This window comes from Musca domestica, unplaced genomic scaffold (assembly GCF_030504385.1).
Source record: "Musca domestica strain aabys unplaced genomic scaffold, Musca_domestica.polishedcontigs.V.1.1 1, whole genome shotgun sequence".
NCBI lineage: Eukaryota > Metazoa > Arthropoda > Insecta > Diptera > Muscidae > Musca > Musca domestica.
The window spans coordinates 34,162,009-34,184,327 of NW_026712114.1; the positions used below are offsets into that span (position 1 = coordinate 34,162,009).

At 35.1% G+C, this 22,319-nt stretch overlaps 3 protein-coding genes across 3 annotated transcripts; all 3 read left to right on the forward strand.

The window, feature by feature from the left end:
* Positions 1-1,957: 1,957 nt before the first annotated feature.
* LOC101892313 (odorant receptor 49a-like) lies at positions 1,958-5,696 on the forward strand. Its single transcript, XM_059127428.1, has 4 exons — positions 1,958-2,869; positions 4,871-5,072; positions 5,127-5,282; positions 5,344-5,696. Exons 1-4 carry the CDS (start codon positions 2,070-2,072, stop codon positions 5,401-5,403), a joined length of 1,218 nt encoding a protein of 405 aa, XP_058983411.1. The 5' UTR covers positions 1,958-2,069; the 3' UTR covers positions 5,404-5,696.
* A 4,574-nt stretch (positions 5,697-10,270) lies between these two features.
* On the forward strand, positions 10,271-12,947 carry LOC105261597 (odorant receptor 49a-like). The gene is made up of 4 exons (XM_011292781.3): positions 10,271-11,284; positions 12,338-12,539; positions 12,607-12,762; positions 12,820-12,947. Exons 1-4 carry the CDS (start codon positions 10,485-10,487, stop codon positions 12,877-12,879), a joined length of 1,218 nt encoding a protein of 405 aa, XP_011291083.3. The 5' UTR covers positions 10,271-10,484; the 3' UTR covers positions 12,880-12,947.
* A 2,229-nt stretch (positions 12,948-15,176) lies between these two features.
* LOC101891973 (odorant receptor 49a-like) lies at positions 15,177-18,207 on the forward strand. Its single transcript, XM_020035543.2, has 5 exons — positions 15,177-15,264; positions 15,333-16,153; positions 17,529-17,730; positions 17,791-17,946; positions 18,010-18,207. The coding sequence occupies exons 1-5, from the start codon at positions 15,250-15,252 to the stop codon at positions 18,067-18,069; spliced, it is 1,254 nt and encodes a 417-aa protein (XP_019891102.2). The 5' UTR covers positions 15,177-15,249; the 3' UTR covers positions 18,070-18,207.
* Positions 18,208-22,319: the final 4,112 nt, after the last annotated feature.

A 22,319-nucleotide genomic window follows, 5' to 3' on the forward strand; every position in this document is an offset into this window, starting at 1 on the left:
AATGCACTGTAATAATTACATTAAAGAGCTAGCGTTTATTGCTCTGCTAGTCCTTATGAAAATTTCTTTAAAAATCATGTCATTTATCGCTCTGTTAGTCCTTTTGATTTTTTTTTTTTTAAATCTAAGTTTTTAGATCTCATAGTCCTTAAGAAAATTTCTTTAAAAAGCCCACATTTTTCGCTCGCCTAGTCCTTTTGAAATGTTCTTTAATTTTTTTCTTTAAGAAAATTTCTTTAAAAGTCCACGTTTGTGGCTCTCATAGTTCTTAAAAAAATTTGTTTAAAAAGTCAACGTTTGTGGCTCTCATAGTCCTTAAAAAATTTGTTTAAAAAGTCAACGTTTGTGGCTCTCATAGGCCTTTAAAAAATTGTTTAAAAAGTCCACGTTTGTGGCTCTCATAGTCCTTAAAAAAATTGTTTAAAAAGTCCACGTTTGTAGCTCTCATAGTCCTTAAAAAAATTATTTAAAAAGTCCACGTTTGTAGCTCTCATAGTCCTTAAAAAAATTTGTTTAAAAAGTCCACGTTTGTGGCTCTCATAGTCCTTAAAAAAAATTCTTTAAAAAGTCCACGTTTGTGGCTCTCATAGTTCTTAAAAAAATTTGTTTAAAAAGTCAACGTTTGTGGCTCTCATAGTCCTTAAAAAATTTTGTTTAAAAAGTCCACGTTTGTGGCTCTCATAGTCCTTAAAAAAATTATTTAAAAAGTCCACGTTTGTAGCTCTCATAGTCCTTAAAAAAATTTGTTTAAAAAGTCCACGTTTGTGGCTCTCATAGTCCTTAAAAAAATTGTTTAAAAAGTCCATGTTTGTGGTTCTCATAGTCCTTAAAAAAATTTGTTTAAAAAGTCCACGATTGTGGCTCTCATAGTCCTTAAAAAACTGTTTAAAAAGTCCATGTTTGTGGTCCTTAAAAAAAATTGTTTAAAAAATCCACGTTTGTGGCTCTCATAGTACTTAAGAAAATTTGTTTAGAAAGTCCACGTTTTTGGCTCTCATAGTCCTTAAGAAAATTTGTTTAAAAAGTCCACGTTTATGGCTCTGCTAGCTAGCTTCTGCTAGCCCTTAAGAACATTTCTGTAAAAAATCCACGTTTATGGCTCTGTTAGTCCAAAGAAATTTAGTTTAAAAAATCCACGTTTATGGCTCTGTTAGTCCTTAAGAAATTTTCTTTAAAAATCCAGGTTTATGGCTCTGCTGCTCCTTGAACATTTTGATTAAAAATACAGTCTTCTAGTCGCTAAGAAAATTTTCTACAAATCCACGTTTGGAACTCTAGTATTTCTTGAGATTTCTTTTCTTTAAAAAATCCACTTGTGGCTCTGATAGTCCTTGGAAAAAATTCTTTAAATAATTTCCGTTTGTGGCACTGATAGTCCTAGAGGATATTTATTTAAAAAATCCACCTTTGTGGCTCTGATAGTCCTTGAGGAGATTTCTTTAAAAAATCCACGTTTGTGGCTCTGATAGTCCTTGAGAAAATTAAAAAAGAAAAATAAATGCACATTATGGATCAGCTAATCCTTGACGAAATTTCTTTGAAAGCTCTTTGGGGCTTTAATAGTCCTTGTGAAAATTTCTTTAAACAATCCCCGCTTGTGGCCCTGATTGACCTCCAGAAAATTTATTTTAAATATGCACACGTTTGTGGTTCTAAGAGTCCTTTTTACAATTCTTAAAAAATCTATTAAATTTTTAACCGGAAATTTAAAAATGTTGGTCTTTGTTACTTTCGTGGAAATTAAGTTATCAAACGTTGAACGTTGTTTTGACATTTAGCTGAAGTGTTAGCCAGACTATAATTATACATAATTAGTTAATGAGTTAATTGTCTGTTTACTGTCCCAAACTAGAAGAAAATGTTTTAATTGAAGCCAGTTTTATGCAATTTTAATGAGGCAAGTGTAAACAAAAGGACACCACCGAGACAGGGAAGTGTTTCAAATTTTCAACAGCCCTTGAAGGTAAAGGACCAAAAAAACCAAAAGTTGTAAGTGAAAACGCAACAACCCGCAATAAATTACTTGGGACATTATTTGCTTTTCGTTTGTGCCAGCTTGCAATTACCAAATGGCTGAAGTGGAGCGTTACTTTGAAGATTTCGTCAATCTTCCGTGTGTGCTGTTGAAAACATTGGGCTATGATTTTCTGGAAATATCCCGTCCATGGTTGGCAAGGTGGCTAATGAAGCTGTACTTTTTTCTGACCTTGATCTGCTGTTTGTATTGCACCTACTTTGTGACGGATGAAATTTTTGCGGACATTGTGTCCGGAGCCAACAATTTGCCACTGCTTCTGCGTCTTATCAACGATTTCAATTACAATGCCATTGGAATACTGAAAAGTTTCTATTTCTTTCGCAATATAAAATCAAAGAAGGAACTTTTTCGAAAATTTCGTGAAATTTTCCCCACATCCATTGAGGATCGTTTTGCCTATCGCGTAAATGAGAGCTATTGGCCGAGATGGATTACAACGACTCTGTATTTGTATTTTTGTGCCACGGCTTTGATACTCTTTTCACCCTTGGCCGAATCTATAATTGAATATTTTGTGGATCTGATAAAGGTGGGTTATGCTGATGCCGAATTCACCTATCATAAATTGTACGAGGAACAATCGTATGTCGTTGACCATCGGAATCCTTTGGGCTATATGGTGATTTATTCAATGGAAGTTATGAACAGTCATTATGCCATTGTATTCAATATTTGTCCCGATATTTGGTTAATTGCCTATGCCATACAGCTGTGCATGCATTTCGATTACATATCGAGGAATTTGGAGTCATATGAACCCATGGAAAAGAGACAACAAAAAGATTTAAAGGTCATGGCAGAATTGGTGAGAAAACATCAAATTTTATTGGAGTAAGTAAAGAATTGTTTTAAGAAATTTTCTCAAGGACAGAGAGCCAAAAATGTGGATTTTTTAAGAAATTTTTCTAAAGGACTATCAGAGCCAAACAAATTTTCAAAAGGATTGTAGAAGTTGCAAACGTTGATTTTTTCCAGAACTATCAGAGGAGCCCCAAACCTTGAGTCCCAAACTTGGACTATCAGAGTCAAAAACGTGGATTTTTAAAAGAACGTTTTCTGAAGAACTATCGGGACCATAAACGTGGATATTTAAAGAAAATTTCCTAAAGGACTATTTTGGCCATAAACATGGATTTTTAAAGGACTATTAGGAATATAAACGTGGATTTTTTAGAGAATATTTCCCAAAGGACTATTTTGGCCATAAACATTGATTTTTAAAGGACTATAAGGAATATAAACGTGGATTTTTTAGAGAATATTTCCTAAAGGACTAAATAAAATTTCCTAAAGGACTATCAGGACCATAAAGTGAATTTTTTAAAGAAAATTTCCTAAAGGACTATCAGGACCTTAAACGTGAAAGTGGATTTTTTAAAGAATATTTCCCAAAGGACTAAAGAAAATTTCCTAAAGGACTATCAGGACCATAAAGTGATTTTTAAAGAGCATTTCCTAAAGGACTATCCGGACCTTGAACGTGAAACGTTCCTAATGGACTATCAGGACCTTAAACGTGAAACGTGGATTTTTTAAAGAAAATTTCCTAAAGGACTATCAGGACCTTAAACGTAAAACGTGGACTTTTTTTAGAAAATTTCCTAAAGGACTTAAACGTGAAACGTGGATTTTTTTAAAGAAAATTTCCTAAAGGACTATAAGGACCATAAATGTGGATTTTTTTAAAGAAAATTTCCAAAAGGAATATTAAGACCATAGACGGGGATTTTTTTTAAAGAATATTTCCAAAAGGAGTATTAGGATCATAAGAAAATTTCCAAAGGGCCTCTAAGGGCCATAAACTTGGATTTTTTTAAAGAAAATTTCCAAAGGGCCTATAAGGACCATAAACGTGGATTTTTTTTTAAAGAAAATTTCCTAAAGGACTTTAACAGCCATTTTCAAGTTCTTTAGCAGCCATAAACTTCCATTTTTGCAGAATTGTTCTTTTTCAAACTTGGAATTAAAAAAAAATCCTCAAGTTCTTTCACAGCCATAAACTTGGATTTTTACAGAATTTTTCAAAAGGATTATCAGATACACAAACTTGGGTAATTTAAAGGAATTTTCCAAAAGACTATCACAACGACGAAAGTGGATTATATAGAAAATTTTTAAAGGATCATCACAACGACCAACGTGTTTTTTTTTAAAGAAATTGACTAAAGGACTATCAGAGCCATGGTGGCTTCAAGAAAATGTCTTATGGACTATTAGAGCCATAAAAGTGTATTGTTTAAAGAAATTCAAGGACTTTCAGAGTCACAAATGTGGATTACATAAATAAATTTCCTCAAGGACTATCAGAGCCACACACTTCGATTTGTTAAAGGAATTCTCTCAAGGACTATTAAACAAACGTGGATTTTTTAAAGAATTGTTAAAAAAGACTATCACAGCCACAAACGTATGTTAAAAACATTTTCTAAGAACTTCAGTGCCACAAACGTTTTTTAAATAATTTTTCAAGAGGATCGCGCTATCACAGCCATAAACATAGATTTTTTAAATAAATTTTCTTAAGGACACGAACTATCAAAAACACAAATTTGGTTTATTCAAAGAAATTTTCCCAAGGACTATCAGAAATTTCCTGGATTTTAAAAAGTAATCTTTTAAAGACTATCAGAGCCATAAATGTGAATTTTCTAAGAAATATTCCTAAGGACTAACAGAGTAACAAACGTGGATTTTTAAAGAAATTTTCTCAATGGTTATCAGATCTACAGGCTTCGATTTTTCAAAGAAATTTTGCCTCGGACTATCAGAGCCAGAAACGTGGATTTTATAATGCATTTTTATGTTTTTTTTTTTTGTTCTGTTTATTTTAAGACTGGCGGATGACCTAAAGGAAATCTTTAGTCTACTTGTTCTGGTCATGCTGTTCTCAACAGTAGCTACACTTTTCTGTGCAGCGGTGTATGTCCTCACTCAAGGTATAAATAAAAATGTTCTGGGATATATGGCTTTTTTGCCCACCAGTTTGGGTCAATATTTTATGGTTTGCTATTATGGTCAACTTATAATCAATAAGGTATTATTGAACATTTTGAAATATTCCGCAACTCAATTTTTTTTTTATTTTTAGAGCCTACAAATTGGCGAGGCGGCCTACAGTCAAACCTGGTACAATGGTTGCCAAAGCTACAAGAAATCCATTTTGGCAATATTGGGACGAGCTCAACGTCAGTGCGAAATAAATGCGGGAGGCTTTCAAACCACAAACCTTAAGGGTTTCGAATCGGTTGGTTTCTTAACATTTTAAAATAGATGAATACATTTTGATACCATATTTCGTTTCTTAGGTCATGCGTATGACTTTTCAGTTGTTTACCCTATGGCGTACCATGATGGAACCAAAATAATTTGTTTAACAGATCAAGCAATTAGTGTCATGAAAGAATAAGGTGATTAGTAACAGTTGAAATCCTAATAGAATGCATCACTCATTCTACCTATAGTTTTTAGCAAGTTAGTAGAGAGCAAAATAAATAAATAATAATGCTAATATAAATTTATTTATTTGAATTCAAAGATCGGTATTTTCTATAGGACATAGCGAAATGTATAACCTTTATTTAAAGTCAGCAACATTTATATACCAAGAAAACGTCAAAAGAGGTGATGATTGGCTATAACCCCCAAACTTTTTTTGTTTTGTAAAGTTTTTGTCTACACTTTAAGAATGAAAATTAGAACCAAACCAACCATTTGAAATAAACCCTACAAATAAACCATCAATTAATGATGTATTCTTCGAATACGGATTCGTTACTGGAATGTTCTAACAATTAGCTAACGGACACCTCTTCAGAACAGTTCAATTTAGTTGTAATTCAAAACTTCTGTGGAAAGGTGTACAGAAACTATGTGGACCTGCAGACTAATGTTCTGATTGAACAACAAACCAAAGGACAGCATTAGCAATCCGTTCACTAACATTCCATAAATCATCTCGTATCATGGGGACCCAGGTAATTAGCCAGGTTTACCAACCTCCGCATTTTCTCTCCCATGACAAAAGTGCATATCAATGTTTTAGTCAAAGAATATCGGATAAGCTTATCGCAGTGCGTACTGAATACTGGTAGTATAAGCACATTTAGCATAAGTAGAATAAGTGAATTATAAAGCATATTTTTCTCTATATCAGAATAATAACAAAGCCAACCATATTTCTCTACTTGTCACAAAAAAATGAATTTCTGTACGAATCCTTGACCCTGACGAACTACTCCATCCTAAGTTAAATAAACATTTATTTACAAGAGGTAACATTTTTCGAAATTCTTCCTCTGGTACGAGCGGTATTAGAACCAGGGGACATGGTTTTGCTTAGTTTCCTGGAATTCTTGGCGTAACCAAAGCAAATCGATAGCGTCGTTTTATTTCAATTTTGTCAAGAAGTCCTCAGAAGTCTTTGAAACCAAATGGTGAAATCCACATTTTTTTGCCATGAAGTTCGTTTTGGGAAATATAGAGTCACCTAAACAATATCCCATTTAATCAAAACTATTATCTTATCTTTTCCATGTTAAAATCTACAAAAAAGCTAGAAATGAAACAGGAGGAACGGACCCTACCTTCCACCGCTCCATACGTCTCTGATATCAGGTTGTAAAATTTTAATTCGTCTAGAAATGAAGAGTCGGCGAAAAATCGTAGATTTCAATATAAAAGTTGGGGCATTACAGGGTCAAAATATTGACACCTCTGTTATCAAAATATCATACCAACATAGTTACCAATGTCAGAAATTAAAAAATATATATATTATTTATTTTTATTATTACCCCCTTTAAAATCCGACTAGGAAATTTACGGTATGTCTATGTATGTCGAAAGAAAATGAATTGAATTTCTGGAAGAGGCGCCGCACAGAGGGGTCAAATCACAAAACACGGAGATGATTTGAAATATGAAATTCGTCTTTTGGAATAAATGCTTTTAAACTATTATAGAACACTAAATTCTACTTCAGTACCGAAAATTTCACACTGGTAAAGTTGAGAAATATTTCACTTTTTCGCAAGAAGAAGAAGAAAAAAAATGTCTTTGGTTTTTTGAAGTACAATAATTTTGTTTTTTTCTCTTTAGAAGTGATAATTTTAAAATTTCAACATCGAATACAGGTAGTTATCAGTGTTTTAGATTAAAAAAAAATTAAAAAATGCCGATTTTGTTTAATTAAAAAATTGGTGAAAATAGTCAATTTACGTTGATCTAGTTCTCTGTTTTACTTGTTTTTACACCCTCCACCACCCAGGGTTTATTAGCTTTGTCATTCACTTTGTAACTCCTCAAAATATTCATAATAGGCCCTACAAAGTAATGTAGCCGTTGTATTAGGACCTATACGACGGCGTGACCTGCATAGGCAACTTTTGTCATAAGCCATTAGAATATTTAAATGCGAAACTTGAAAAAGAAATCGGTGAATAATGTTGCTAAAATCATCAATGTACCGAATATCGGGAGCTACAATTTTCTGTCATAGGCTGTAGTATCCATTACGAATTTCAAATACCAAATTTAAAGCGATTTCGGTGAATACTGTCGCTAAAATAATCAAAATACCGAAAAGAGGGAGGTACCATTATATAAGGGCTATACCAAAACGTGGACCTACATGGCCCATTTTCAATACCAAAAGTCCTGGTTTTTGAAATCATGTCTAGAGCCCTGTCCAGATGTTAGCCTTATTCTTGACCGATGGCATTTGCCCAACATTTACGCACATCATCTATATATATGTATATGTATGTATGCGGAAAAACTTTACAAAATGTAAAATTCAAAATTTTAAAATTTATATATATATATATATATATATATATATATATAAATTTTAAAATTTTGAATTTTACATTTTGTAAAGTTTTTCCGCATACATACATATACATATATATAGATACATACATATACACACACACACACATATATATATATATATATATATATATATATATATATATATATATATATATATATATATATATATATATATATATATATATATATATATATATATATATATATATATATATATATATATACATATATATATATATATATATATATGTATATGTATGTATCTATATATATGTATATGTATGTATGCGGAAAAACTTTACAAAATGTAAAATTCAAAATTTAAATTTATATATATATATATATATATATATATATATATATATATATATATATATATATATATATATATATATATAGTATATATATACATATATAGTACCTTAAAACATAGTGTTGTGGTATGCGGAAAAACTTTACAAAATGTAAAATTCAAAATTTTAAGTCAAATTAAAAAAAATAGCATGCGATAAAAAAATGAAAAACATTTAACAAAAATATTTTATTGTCGTACTTTTACGCGATTTTCTTCGATTTTATTTAATCAACCTTCTGTGTTTCGTAACATCGCTCGTTACCGTGATACTGGTAACGTAGCCCGACGTCAAGGAAGTGTACGGAAGAAAACAGCAACATCAGCAGAAATGGTTCGAAAAGTAAAGAGGCGACTTGATCGAAACCCACGTCGCAGTTGCCGAAAAATGGCTCGTGGACGGAACATATCGCAATATTCCATTCAGCAAATATTGGAAAAAGAGTTCGGGGTAAAGTCATTGAAATTTCAAAAAATGCAAGAACTTTCACCGCAACAGAAAGAAAATAGACTCAAAAGAGGTAAAGAGTTGCTTTGCTTGGCCGAAAGTGGTGAACTGCCGAATTTGGTTTTCGCCAATGAGAAAACATTCGTTGTCCAGCAGTTTGTAAACAAAAAACATGATCTCTTTACTTGCCCATGAGGTCAGCTGAAAATGTGCACCTTCGGTTGGCCAAAAGAACTCAAGCGCCGGCCATGGTGATGGTGTGGGCCGCCATAACGATGGTTGCTTTCCGCTCGTATTAATTGACCGTGGCATTTGAATAAATGCCGAAAATATTCTGGAGGTTTAAAGCCTTGGGCACGCAAACATTTTGGTCGCAGACCTTGGACATTCCAACAGAACACAGCACCAAAAAATGAGGGTCCTCGCTTCATTTCCAGCGCACAATGGCCACCAAAATCTCCGGATTCTAATCCGCTGGACTATTGTGTCTGGAATATTTTGGAAAACAAGATTGGCACTAAAAAATACCAAAGTGTCGATCACCTCATGTAAGCGCTTCGCCGGGAATGGACCAAAATAGCGCAGGACAACATTTGGGCAGCGTGTGATGGTTTCATTGGGCGTTTGAAGGCCATAATTCGAGCTAAAGGTGACCAATTCGAAAAAATCTACACTTATTCTGAAATTTGATGCTATTTCCGACATTTTTTGCTTTTGTTCAATAAAATAATTAAAAAATATAAAAATGTAAAAATTATGGCGTTTGATTTTGTTGCAGCTTTTTTTATTTCACCCTGTATATATGATTTGGACGAGGTTAAAAATTAAATGAAATGAAAATGTTGGAAATGTTCGTATTTTTTGACATAAAAGTTATAGCTTATTTTACCCGCTAAATATTGCCCGATTACCTTCCAAATTGGTAGATTTCTTCCCAGTCCCAACTCCATGCAAAATTCCGCGTCGATTGGTTCCTAATTGTGGCTTGTAGAGCAACTTCAAAATCAGGAAATTTTTCTGTTTTTGGTCTATTTAACCCCTTAATATTTTGAGATCACCTCCAAAAACAATAGGCTTCTCTTCTGACCCAATCCCCACCTCCATTTTCAATTTCGTGAGAATCGGGCTATAATTAAGGCGGAAGGACATACAGAGCTAGATCGACTCAGCTCGGCCAGATAGAAAGATCCATATATATTTTCCGACATTGAGGACCAATATTTCGAGGTGTTAAATAATTTTTAGCCCAATTAAACTTATAATACCCCTAACACATAGTGGTGTAGGGTATAAACATAATTATAGAAACAATGACAAATAAAAGTTTGAATAATCCAAAAAAAAATGGTTTCGAAATTCTATTCCATAGACCTTCCCAAGTAATTGCACATTGTCTTAGCCGTTTAAAATAGCTAAATTGGTAACTATGTGGTTATGGTATCATAACAACAGAGCTATTTTCACCTGGTGACAATATTTTCAATGAAATGGGCGCGAAACGTTTTATAAATGTATTTGCTTGACAAATCCTGGCTAAAAGACAAAACACTGGTTAAATTTATACAGACATCATAATTATTTTATTTGGTTATTAACCTAATTGTCCGTTTAATAATGTGGCAATTAACTTGTTGTATTTTTCATTGAATCAAAGTGTAAATAGAAGGATTTGAGGTCAACAGAGGATATATTAAAATGACAACAATTAAAGGTAAATACGATCAGAGCACCGAATGGATGGAGAGTGAAAATAATAACAATGAGAAAATGAAAAAAAGAAAAATGTATTCAGTTTTCAACAACCATTGACCGTAATGGCTACAACAGAACGTTACTTTGAGGATTTTGTAAATATGCCCTGTGCGTTGCTGAGAACACTGGGCATTGATTTTCTCAATATATCCCGCTCATTGCTGGCAAAGTGCCTTATGCAGCTGTATTTTGTTCTCTCGTTGCTCTCCTGTCTCTATTGCACTTATTTTGTGATGGAAATGGCTGTGAGAGAAATCCACTGTGGATCAGGAAATTTACCATTGATTCTACGCCTCGTCGACGACATTTTTCACAGTCTCAATGGGTTACTTAAAAGTTATTATTTCTTTCGTATTTGGAAATCAAATAAAAGTTTGTTCAATAGATTTTGTGAAATTTTTCCCATTTCCATGGAAGATCGTCGGGAATATCGTGTCAATGACTACTATTGGCCCCGATGGATTACGTGCATGGTGTATGTGCAATGTGGTGCCATTGCTGTGATTATATTTTCACCATTTGCTGCAACATTAAAGGATTACTTTTTGGCCATATTGAAATTTGGATTTGCCGATGCGAAATTTAGTTATCATATATTGTATGAAGAACATACATATATCGTGGATCATCAGAGGCCTACAGGATACATATTTATCTACTCAGTGCTGGCTATGGGCACTCAATACGCGGTAATATTTAATATATGTCCCGACATATGGCTGGTTGCCTATGCCATACAGCTATGCATGCATTTCGATTACATTTCAAGGAATCTGGAAAACTATGAACCCAAAGAGGAAAGATCACACAAGGACTTGGAAGTTGTGGCGAAATTGGTTAAGAAACATCAAATTTTATTGGAGTAAGTAGTATTTTTTTCTAACTGATTCTGTCTGTCTCTCATTAGTTATACCTTCAGCCATATGGCTGATTTAATACGGCCAAATCGTGCTTCATCGAAAAAGCGGTTTTTGGTTTCTAGCTCTCTTTGGACCAAATCCACTTTAGGACATTTGTAGTCGATCTAGGGGTGTCCGTCCGTATGTCTGACTGGCTAGGGTTTGTTACAATAATAATATGGTACAATATGATTCAATATTTGGATTAATATGATTCAATATTTGCCGAATGGAATATTGCGATATGGTTAGCTCACGAGCCATTTTTCAGCCATTGCGGCGCAGGTTTCATTCAAGTCGCTTCCATACTTTTCGAACCATTTCTGCTGATGTTGCGGTTTTCTTCCGTCCACTTCCATTACGTCGGGCTACGCTACCAGTATCACGGTAACGAGCGATGGTACGAGACACAGAAGATTTATTCACATTTAAATGCTGGAGTGCTCTAATGATAGCCACTTGTGGTCTTCCAGTCAAATATAGAGAAATCACACTATCACGCTTAAATCCCACCACGAATAACTTTTTTTCTGAAAAATTCTCACCAAAGTGCTTTTGTACCCTCGTAAACAATATAATGAGCTGTCACTGGAATAATTTTACAGCAGTCTTAAGTTGGTTGCAGTTTTTTCTTCTCATCCTGTACTTAGTAAGGTCTATCATGAATATCTCGAGGAGTTATAAATGGAATGACAAAGCTAATATACCCTCCATAGAATGGTGGAGGATATAAAATCTTCACAATTTGTTCTCCAAAAATCTAAGATTATTAGGTCTTAAATTCATGAAAATTCACAATTTTTCTTCAGCAATTTTCAGGAGATGTCCTCGACTGTTTTATCTTTTTTCTTAAAAAAATTAACCATTTTTCCTAAAGAATGTTCATTCTTTGTGGGGAAGGTACCAGAAAGAGTAAATCGATTTCGTCCCTTTTCTCACCTGACCTATGAATATTAAATATTAAGCACTACACACTTTCAAACCAAATTTTATATAAAAATATTCTCAACTTCCAGTCTTGCCAATGACTTAAGGAAAACCTTCAACATACTGGTTCTCATCATGCTATTTTCAACTGTGGTAACTCTCTTCGGTGCAGCTGTTTATGTTCTAACCCAAGGAATCAATTCCAATGTTCTTGGCTATTTGGCTTTTCTACCCACAACGCTGGGACAATACTTTATGGTTTGCTATTATGGCCAATTAATTATCAATAAGGTAATAATTATTTTGCAACACGAAGGCACCATAGAAGACATTTTTTTTTTAATTTTCCTTCCTCTAGAGTTTACGAATTGGTGATGCGGCCTACAGTCAAACCTGGTACAACGGTTGTCAAAGCTATAAGAAATCTATATTGGCAATTTTGGGTCGATCACAATCTCAGTGTGAAATTAATGCAGGTGGATTTCAAACGACGAACCTAAAGGCGTTTGAGGGGGTAAAGTTTGGATATAAATTTGCTGAATCCATTTTAGAATTTAAGTTTTCTTTTTAGGTTATACGAATGACATTTCAACTGTTTGCCGTATGGCGTACCCTAATGGAACCGAAGTAATTGTTGATCCTTTAATATTTGTATTTAACTAGATATGTATACATATAAGGTTTAAATGTACTCGTCCGAATGAATAAATAAAAAACATTCTTTTGTAATATAAAATTTATATTTCATGAGCGTTTAGCAAATTTTCCTTCGAAAATGAAATTTTGCACTAGGGTTTTAGGAAATTCTTATTAAAAGTGTATGAAAAGTACTAAAAATTTAATACAAACGAAATGAGGAAGAATTCTGAAACTTGAAATGAGAGTTACTGATGGAGTGCAGGATGTCTGTACCAAAGGGTTTTTGGATATTCGAACTATAAGGCTCTGAAAGGCTCTAAAATGGTGCTAAATTTCTAAAATCGTACCTTTGGTACTATGTGAACTTGAAATTTGGTATTACAATCAAGGTTCGAAAGTAAATTTCTTACATGAAGGTGGTTTTGAAAATGTATACTATACGTGCGAACTGTACTAAATGGAAAAGTTCGGCTTAGGGTGAACGGATGAAGTTATAATTTTAAAAGTATGAAGTTATAATTGGGATCGCTGTTGGTGGTAGGTTTGTGTACAGAGGTGCTTTTAGAAATGTGTACTATAATTGTACGAAAAGTACTAAATAGTACTATATTCGGTAAAATTTGATATTGGGTGAATACAGGGTGAGATAAACAAAAACCTGCAACAAAGTCAAACGCCTTAATTTTTTACATTTTTTTTTTTAATTTTATTAAATGAAAGCAAAAAATGTCGGAAACAGCATCAAATTGTAGAATAAGTTTAGATTTGTTCGAATTGGTCACCTTTGGCACGAATTATGGTCTTCAAACGGCCAATGAAACAGTCACACGCTGCCCGAATATCGCTTGCTTGAGCTGATCGACACTTTGGTATTTTTTAGTGTCCACCTTTCTTTCTAAAATACTCCAGACACAAAAGTCCAACAGATTGGTATCCGGAGATTTTGGTGGCCATGTGCGCTGGAAACAGAGCAAGGAACCTCATTTTGTAACCATTCTTGGGTGGCGTGTGCTGAGTGCGATGGTACTTAGTTCTGTTGAAATGTCCAAGGTTCGCGGCCAAAATGTTTGCGTGCCCAACGCTTTAATACATCCTCCAGAATATTTTCGCAATAATATTCGGCATTTATTACGATAACACGGTCGATTAATACGTGCGGAGAGCGACCATCGGCTGTTATGGCGGCCCACACCATCACCATGCCCGGCGCTTGAGTTCTGGTGGCCAACCGAACGTGCACATTTTCAACTGACCTCTTTGGCAAGTAAACACGATAATTTTGTTTGTTTACAAACGGCTAGACAACGAATGTTTTCTCATCGGAGAAAACCAAATTCGGCAGTTCACTACTTTTGGCCAAGTGAAGCAACTCTTCAGCTCTTTTGAGTCTATTTTCTTTCCGTTGCGGTGTAAGTTCTTGCACTCTTTGCAAATTCAATGCCTTTATCTCGAGCTCATTTTTCAATATTTGCCGAATGGAATATCTGTCATAGACTCTAGTATCCATTACGAACTTCAAATACCAAATTTGAAACAGTTCCGGTGAATAATGTCGCTAAAATCATCAAAATACCGAATATCGAGAGGTACCATTATATGAGGGCTATATGAAAACGTGGAACTACATGGCCCATTTACGAACTTAACCTGCCTACTAGAAAAATAAACATGTGTGCAAAATTTTAGCCATCTATCTCAATTCATTCGAAAGATAGCGTGATTACAACAGACGGACAGACGGACAGACAGACAGACGGACATCGCTAAATCGTCTTAGAATTTTACGCTGATCAAGAATATATATACTTTGTTGGGTCTGACATGAGTATTTCGAGGAGTTACAAACGGAATGACAAAGTTAATTTACCCTCCATAGTATGGTGGAGGGTATAAAAAGGTACAACCTGCTCAATGTCGAGAATTTATTCAAGTTATTTTTTACTCGCATGACTACCCGTCCAAATTCGAACGAGTTTCATTTTTTAATCGAATTCGAATGAGTATTTCGCATCTCTGCCTTAAATCAACAACCCAGTCACGGAAGTCTATAAGAGGTCTTATTTTTATAGAAGACCTGTAAACTGTACTCTTCCTTCTTTATTGGGTGTTGCACTTCATTGAACGTATTGAATGCAATATACCTAATGACGGAAGAATTAGCTTATTGACACGGCTTAATTGCATTTCTTGTCAATCTTGCGGTTTGTCATGAAATAGAAAATAAGTTAATAAAATATGCCTTTAAGAATAATAAATTATTCCCTATTTCTTCTACAATAATGATGTAGTTTCAAAGGGACAAAGGGTAAAAGAAAGTATTTTATTCCCCAGTTTTTATATTGTCTTCAATCCTTGAAAGGAAATGAAGGTTACCGCGGTAAAAGTCAAGGTACTACCTTAAGTAAGGATATATTAATAAATATCAGTATTTTCTTTTTCTTTCAGTTCTCCTCTTCTGCTTTGAAAACAGCGGAAAAAGAACTGTACTTTGATGATTTTGTAAAACTACCATGCGTCTTGGTGAGGACGATTGGCTATGATTTTATCGACAAACCCCGTCCATTGTGGCTAAGGGCCTTGATGCTGCTGTATTTGGTTCTGTGTCTGATATTTTGTGCTTGGTTCACATATTTTGCATGGGATTTTATGATGGCCGAAATAGCTGCGGGAGCCAATGATCTGGCACTGGTTTTACGTCTCAGCGTTGATGTGATTTACAATGTTGCGGCCATTGTAAAAAGTTTATTTTTCTTTCGCAACTTGAAGTCTCTTAAAAGTTTGTTGCAAAGATTTCGCGACATTTTCCCGATTTCTCGGGAAGATCGTCTGGCATATCGCGTGAACGACTATTATTGGCCCAAATGGATAACGACGATACTTTATATGCAATTGTTTGCCCTTTCTATAATTCTGTTTTTGCCATTTGTTGAAGCAGTCTATGAATACTTTGGAGCCCTACTAACGGTTGGTTATGCCAATGCCAAGTTTGGTTATTATCGAATGTATCCGGAGACAACCTATGGCATTAATCATTATAACCCGCTGGGCTATATCATCGTCTATACGATGGACATTATGAATGGACATTATTGTACGGTTTGGATGATGGGTCCGGATGTGTGGCTGGTGGCATTTTCTATACAACTTTGCATGCATTTCGATTATGTTTCCCGGACTTTGGAAAACTACAAACCGTCTAAGAAGAGAGCTGCACAGGATTTGAGGGTCCTGGCAGAATTGGTTAGAAAACATCAGACAGTATTGAAGTAAGTTGAAAAGAAAAACAATTACAGCAGTTTCGGTCGGGTTTATAACCTCCTATATATGAAAACTTAACTTATGGCCATAAAAGATTTAATACAGGGTGAGATAAAAAACTGCAACAAAGTCAAACGCCAAAAGTTTTAATTTTTTTTTTTTCAATTTTATTGAATGAAAGCAAAAATGTCGGAAATAGCATCAATAGCAATAAGTTTAGATTTGTTCGAATTGGCCGCCTTTGGCACGAATTATGGCCTTCAATGAAACCGTCACACGCTGTCCGAATGTTGTTCTACGTTATTTTGGTCCATTCCCGGCGAAGCGCTTGCTTGAGGTGATCGACACTTTGGTATTTTTCAGTGCCAACCTTGCTTTCCAAAATACTCCAGACACAATAGTCCAAGGGATTGGTATCAGGAGATTTTGGTGCCCATTGTGCGCTGTAAATGTAGTAGTCCTCCAGAATATTTTCGCGATAATATTCGGCATTTATTGTGATGCCGCATTCGATTAATACGTGCTGAGACAGACCATCGGATGTTATGGCGGCCCACATCTTCACCATGGCCGGCGCTTGAGTTCTGGTGGCCAACCGAAGGTGCACATTTTCACCTGACCTCTTTGGCAAGCAAACACGATCAGTTTGTATGGTTATAAACTGCTGGAAAACGCATGTTTTCTCATCGGAGAAAACCAAATTCGGCAGTTCACCACTTTCGGCCAAGCGAAGCAACTCTTTAGCTTTTTTGAGTCTATTTTCTTTCTGTTGCTGTTGCGGTGTAAGTTCTTGCACTTTTTTAATTTCTAATTTTTCCGAATGGAATATTGCGATATGATCAGCTCAAAAGCCAAAGTCGCTTATTTACTTTTCGAACCATTTTTGTTGATGTTGCTGATTTCTCCCGTCCACTTCCTTGACGTCGGGCTACACTACCAGTATTACGGTAACGAGCGATAGGTACGAGACACAAAAGATTTATTCACATTTTAATGCTGGAGTTCTCTAACGATAACCACTTGTGGTTTTCCAGCCAAATATAAAGAAATCATACTATCACGCTTGAATTCCATCACAAAGAAGTTTTATTTTGGAAAATGCTCACCAAAATGCTTTTGTACGCTTGTAAACAATAAAATGTGCTGTCACTGGAATAATTTTGAACAGCTGTCGGACGAGTGGCTTAGAAATGACAACAGTCTGAAGTTGGTTGCCGTTTTTTCATCTCACCCTGTATGTACTTTGTCGGGTCTTCGAATATTCCGAGTTTTTGTAAATGGAATCCTCAATATAATTACCTTTTATTTTATGGTAGAGGGTGTAAAATGTAAGGTTCAACTATTCAAAATAAACAAATAATTCCTGTATTGAACCTTTTCTAGGTTAGCCGATGACGTGCAGGAAAATTTCAGTGTCCTGATTTTGGTTATGCTATTTTCGACCGCGTCCATTCTGTTCGGTGCTGCCGAATTGGTTATAACTCAAGGTATAACAGCCCATGTTCTAGGCTATTTGGCATTTGTCCCGACCGGTGTTGGGCAATTCTATATGATCTGCTATTATGGCCAATTAATTATCAATAAGGTATTAAGCGAAATTGAAAAAGGATTCCAAAACATTTTTGAATTTTTATTTTCCATTCAGAGTTTGCAGGTAAGTGAAGCGGCCTATAATCAAACCTGGTACAATGGCTGTCAGAGTTATAAAAAATCCATATTAACCATTATGCGTCGGGCTCAATGTCACAGTGAAATTAATGCTGGCGGTTTTCAAACAACCAATTTAATGGCCTTTGAGTCGGTAAGTTTTTGTTTGATTGGGTGACTTTTTGGAATTGGTATTGAATTTGCTTTTGTTTTTAAGGTTATGCGCATGACATATCAATTGTTTGCAATATGGAGTACTATGACGTCATCAAAATAGACATTTTTACTACAAGCTAAATACATTTTATTCTTGAGACACGATAATGTTTACCTTATTAAAAATCTTTAAATTTTTATTCACATAATTTGCCATATTATTTGCACCTTAATATCAGAAATATAAAAAAAAAAAAATTTGAATAAAATAATTACATTAAAAACTACTGATGTTCATACTGATTCATCTGGTTCTGCTTCTGAGTTCAAATTCAAAACGAAGAAGACCTGTACAGGGTTGCCCATATTCGACGGACCTTTGGGCCCATTCCAATCGACGAGGCTTGTCCGCAGGCAACAATCTTTGCGTCTATTGAATTTTGTACGGGAACAAATGCAAATCAATGCGAATAATCCGTTGTAAAGTGGACCGAGCCATGCCCAACTGCTGAGAACGGCGTTTTTGGGATGTTCTTGGGACCTCTCAACACTGGCTCGTACGGCAGCGATATGCTCGGCCGATCACCCTGGTCGACTTTTATATGGCCTCTTCGGATTAGAAAGAGCCTTATCAGTTGAAAATTTTTCGTATAAACGCTTAAAGGTGTTCTTAGAAGGCGCACTTCTCACATTTTTTAATGTTTTAAAACCACGTTGAGTTTTCACAATTGACTTCTTCTGTTGAATGGAAATTTCAACTATTTCAGAGCGCTCTTGAGGCGTGTATTGGTTCATGGTAAAAATCTCCTTGGACTGACGCTTCAAACGCGGTATGTCATTAAGCGATGTGACATCTCTGTCCAAAGTTATGGCGTTGCCAGATGGGTCCGTCGAATATGGGCAACCCTGTATTTGTAGGTTGGAGCAACAATTAACCATAAACTGTTTAGACCCAACAAAGTATATATATTCTTGATCATCAAAGTATATATATTGTAATCACGCTAGAGTCAAATCGAATAAAGATAGGAAGCTAAAATTTTGCACTGATCAGTCTTTTGTCTGCAGGCAGCTCAATTTCGAAGATGGGCTATATCGGTCCACGATATCGTATAGCAACCATATAACGGTACCCCATGATATTCGGTATTTTGATGTTTGTAGCCAATGAAATTACCTTAAAGTCCATACTAGAAGTTCGTTTTGGTTTTGGTTTTTCAAAACTGTGACCCTTTGTGGGGGAGGTACCTGAAGGAAAGGTCCGATCTCTACCATCTTTATAACAGATCTTAAGTTGATGGAAATATTGAGATGTGCCAAGTCTGAAAGATTTGACATTGATATTCAAAATTTTTACCCTATTTTGGGGAGGTACTAGAAGGAGTGGACCGATATATTCCATCTTCACACCAGACCTTGGGTTACTAAAAATATTATGATGTGTGTAATTTCAAGGCAATCGAGCTCTTACATCACATTATATGAATGTTAGAATTATTCAAAATGTTGACCCCTTGTGGGCAGGTACCAGAAGGAGTGGACCGATATTGTCTATTTTCGCACCTGACGTAGCACTGATGCAAATATTGGGATTCGCAAAGTGGTAGCGAAATCGGATTATCCTTCCTCTTTCTGTGCAGTAAAATCTGAAGTTGGTTGTAGTTTTTCATCTCACCCTGTATGTACTTTATCGGGTCTTCGAATATTCCGAGGTTTTGTAAATGGAATCCTCAATATAATTACCTTTTATTTTAAGGTAGAGGGTGTAAAATGTAAGGTTCAACTGAACAAATGAACAAATAATTCCTGTATTGAACCTTTTCTAGGTGAGCCGATGGCGTGCAGGACAATTTCAGTGTCGAAGTGGGAGCGAAATCGGATTATCCTTCCTCTTTCTGTGCAGTAAAATATTATTTTGAGGTACCAGAAGTAGTGGACCCATATTGCCCATCTCCGAACTCGATCTAAGTTTGATAATAATATTACGATGTACCAAGTTTGGACCAAATCGGATACTGTCTTCGAGAGCCAGCCAGACAGACGGACGGACGTCGCTAGATCGACTCCAAATTTCCCGAAACGGATTTGGTTCAAAGAGACTTAGGGTCTACAACCGTAATTTCGATGAGGCACGTTTTGACCGTATCAAATGATACATACCCTCCGTAGCCATATGGAGCACGTTTTAGCCGTATCAAATGATATATACCCTCTGTAGCCATATGGCTGAGGGTATAACTAAATATCCGATTGATTCGATTTTAATCGCGACTGAAGAATTCTCGCACGATGGAACACCCAAAAGTACGAGATTTACAATAAATTTACTCTGAACTCTTTTATATATGAGGGCTCTCCTGTTTGCAAAATATACAAGAGTAGAATCAACGAATCGATTTCGAACGAAGTTTACTCCCACTCGAAAATAGACAAAGCATACTCGTTTTTTTTCGAGTCGCATGAAGAAGAATTCTGCATATATATTTTTTCACACGCAGTAGCACTCCTGCTCGAATTCGATCGAATTTAACTTTTCACTCGAATTCGAGAGAGAACTTCTGAGCATAGCTTATGATTTATAACAATGTTACCTTATTATTTGACAAAGTCGGATTTTTGAAATTGAAAGTAATGTTTTCAAAACTGAGATCTAAGTTTCGCCTTAAAAATGCCTCAGAGCGAATGTCTGCTGTCAAACCTTTAGCCATATGGCTACCGGGGGTATATATCATTCGATACCGCAAAAAAGGTGCCCCATCGAAATAACGATTTTAGACCCTAGATCTCTCTTTGAACTAAATCCATAAATGGAAGAATAATCCTACATGCACAGCACTATTTCGTATAACACTCTGTTTGATGAAATGACTCAAAATGTTGAAAAGTAACTCCATTTTGTTAAGTAAATTCAGAATTTCGGTTGATTCTTTTTGAAATAATTTGTAAGTGCCAATAAATCGGTAAATATTGCAGCCCTGGTTGGGAACAACATTAATTCTGTAACAGAAAGGATTTTATTGGAACAGGCTTGTATTCCATAAAGATGCGAGGGAATTATTGTTCAAAACTTATTTATATACTCTGTTACGTTCCTATAATCCTGTAACAAGTAAGCAAAGGCTATAGTCGTGCGGGGCCGACCATGTGATACCCTACAACACTACAATATGTTAGAAGCCCCCTTATATCCAGATCGATTTTGGAAGATTTCGCTTTTGAAATTATGTCACGAGACATTGACTAGAGACATTTGCCCAATATTGAAGCACTCCGTCATGCTGTTAGTTGTTGTGGTCATTTTCCATCCAAAATGCTAGAATCCTTCCCTGTACTTAACGCTTTTCTCAGGCGTGTCGATTGGCTTCAATTGTGTGATCAGGAATTTTTTTCTGTTTTTGGTTCATTTGAACCCCTAAATATTTTACAATCATCTCCAAAATTAAGATGCCCCTCTGTATCTCTAAATTTAGAGTCATCTAAATGATTTGCTTGTCTACGATATTTGGCTATATTCGTCACCGAAATATTACAAAATGTACACTTTAATATTATAAGTCAAATTCAAAAAAATCGCATGCGATAAAAATGTGAAAAAATAAAAAAAATTCACAAAATACTACAAAACCTATATTAACATCAATATTGAAATCTTTTTAAGCGATTTTTTTAGATTTTATACTTTTATGCCAAGAGGGCATTCTGAATTGACAATTTTTGTTAAAATCGGTCCATCCATACTTGAGATAAAAGCATTATAGCTAAAATCCCCTTCCTTTGTATATACACATTGTATATATTTCGCTATATATATCCGATACATTAACTGTCGGCATCGACGTAACGGTAAGAATTGACCTGTTCGTCTGTTTGTGATTTCGTCGGGATTAAAAATATTCGCGTTTTAATGGAAAATTTGACTTTTATTTAACACAAATGTTATGGTCTATTTCACCCACTAAATATTACCCGATGATTATCAAAATTGGAAGACTTCTAGCACTCCCAAGCTCTAGCTCCATGCTAACTTCCGCTTCAATTGATCCATAATTGCAAAATCAGGAAATTTTTCAGTTTTTGGTCTAACCACTAAATATTATGCGATAATCTCCAAAAACAATAGGGTTCTATTCTGATCATAACCCCACCTCCATTTTCATTTTCGTGAGGATCGGTCTATAATTGCGACCTGTAGAGTGATTACAAATTAACATGGACAAGACGGACAGACGGACATACATAGCTAGATCGACTCAGCTCGGCGAGATAGGAAGATCCATACATACTTTCCTATGTGGGAAATCAATATTTCGAGGTGTTACATACTTTTTTGTCCAATCAAACTTATAATACCCCAACACATAGTGTTGTAGG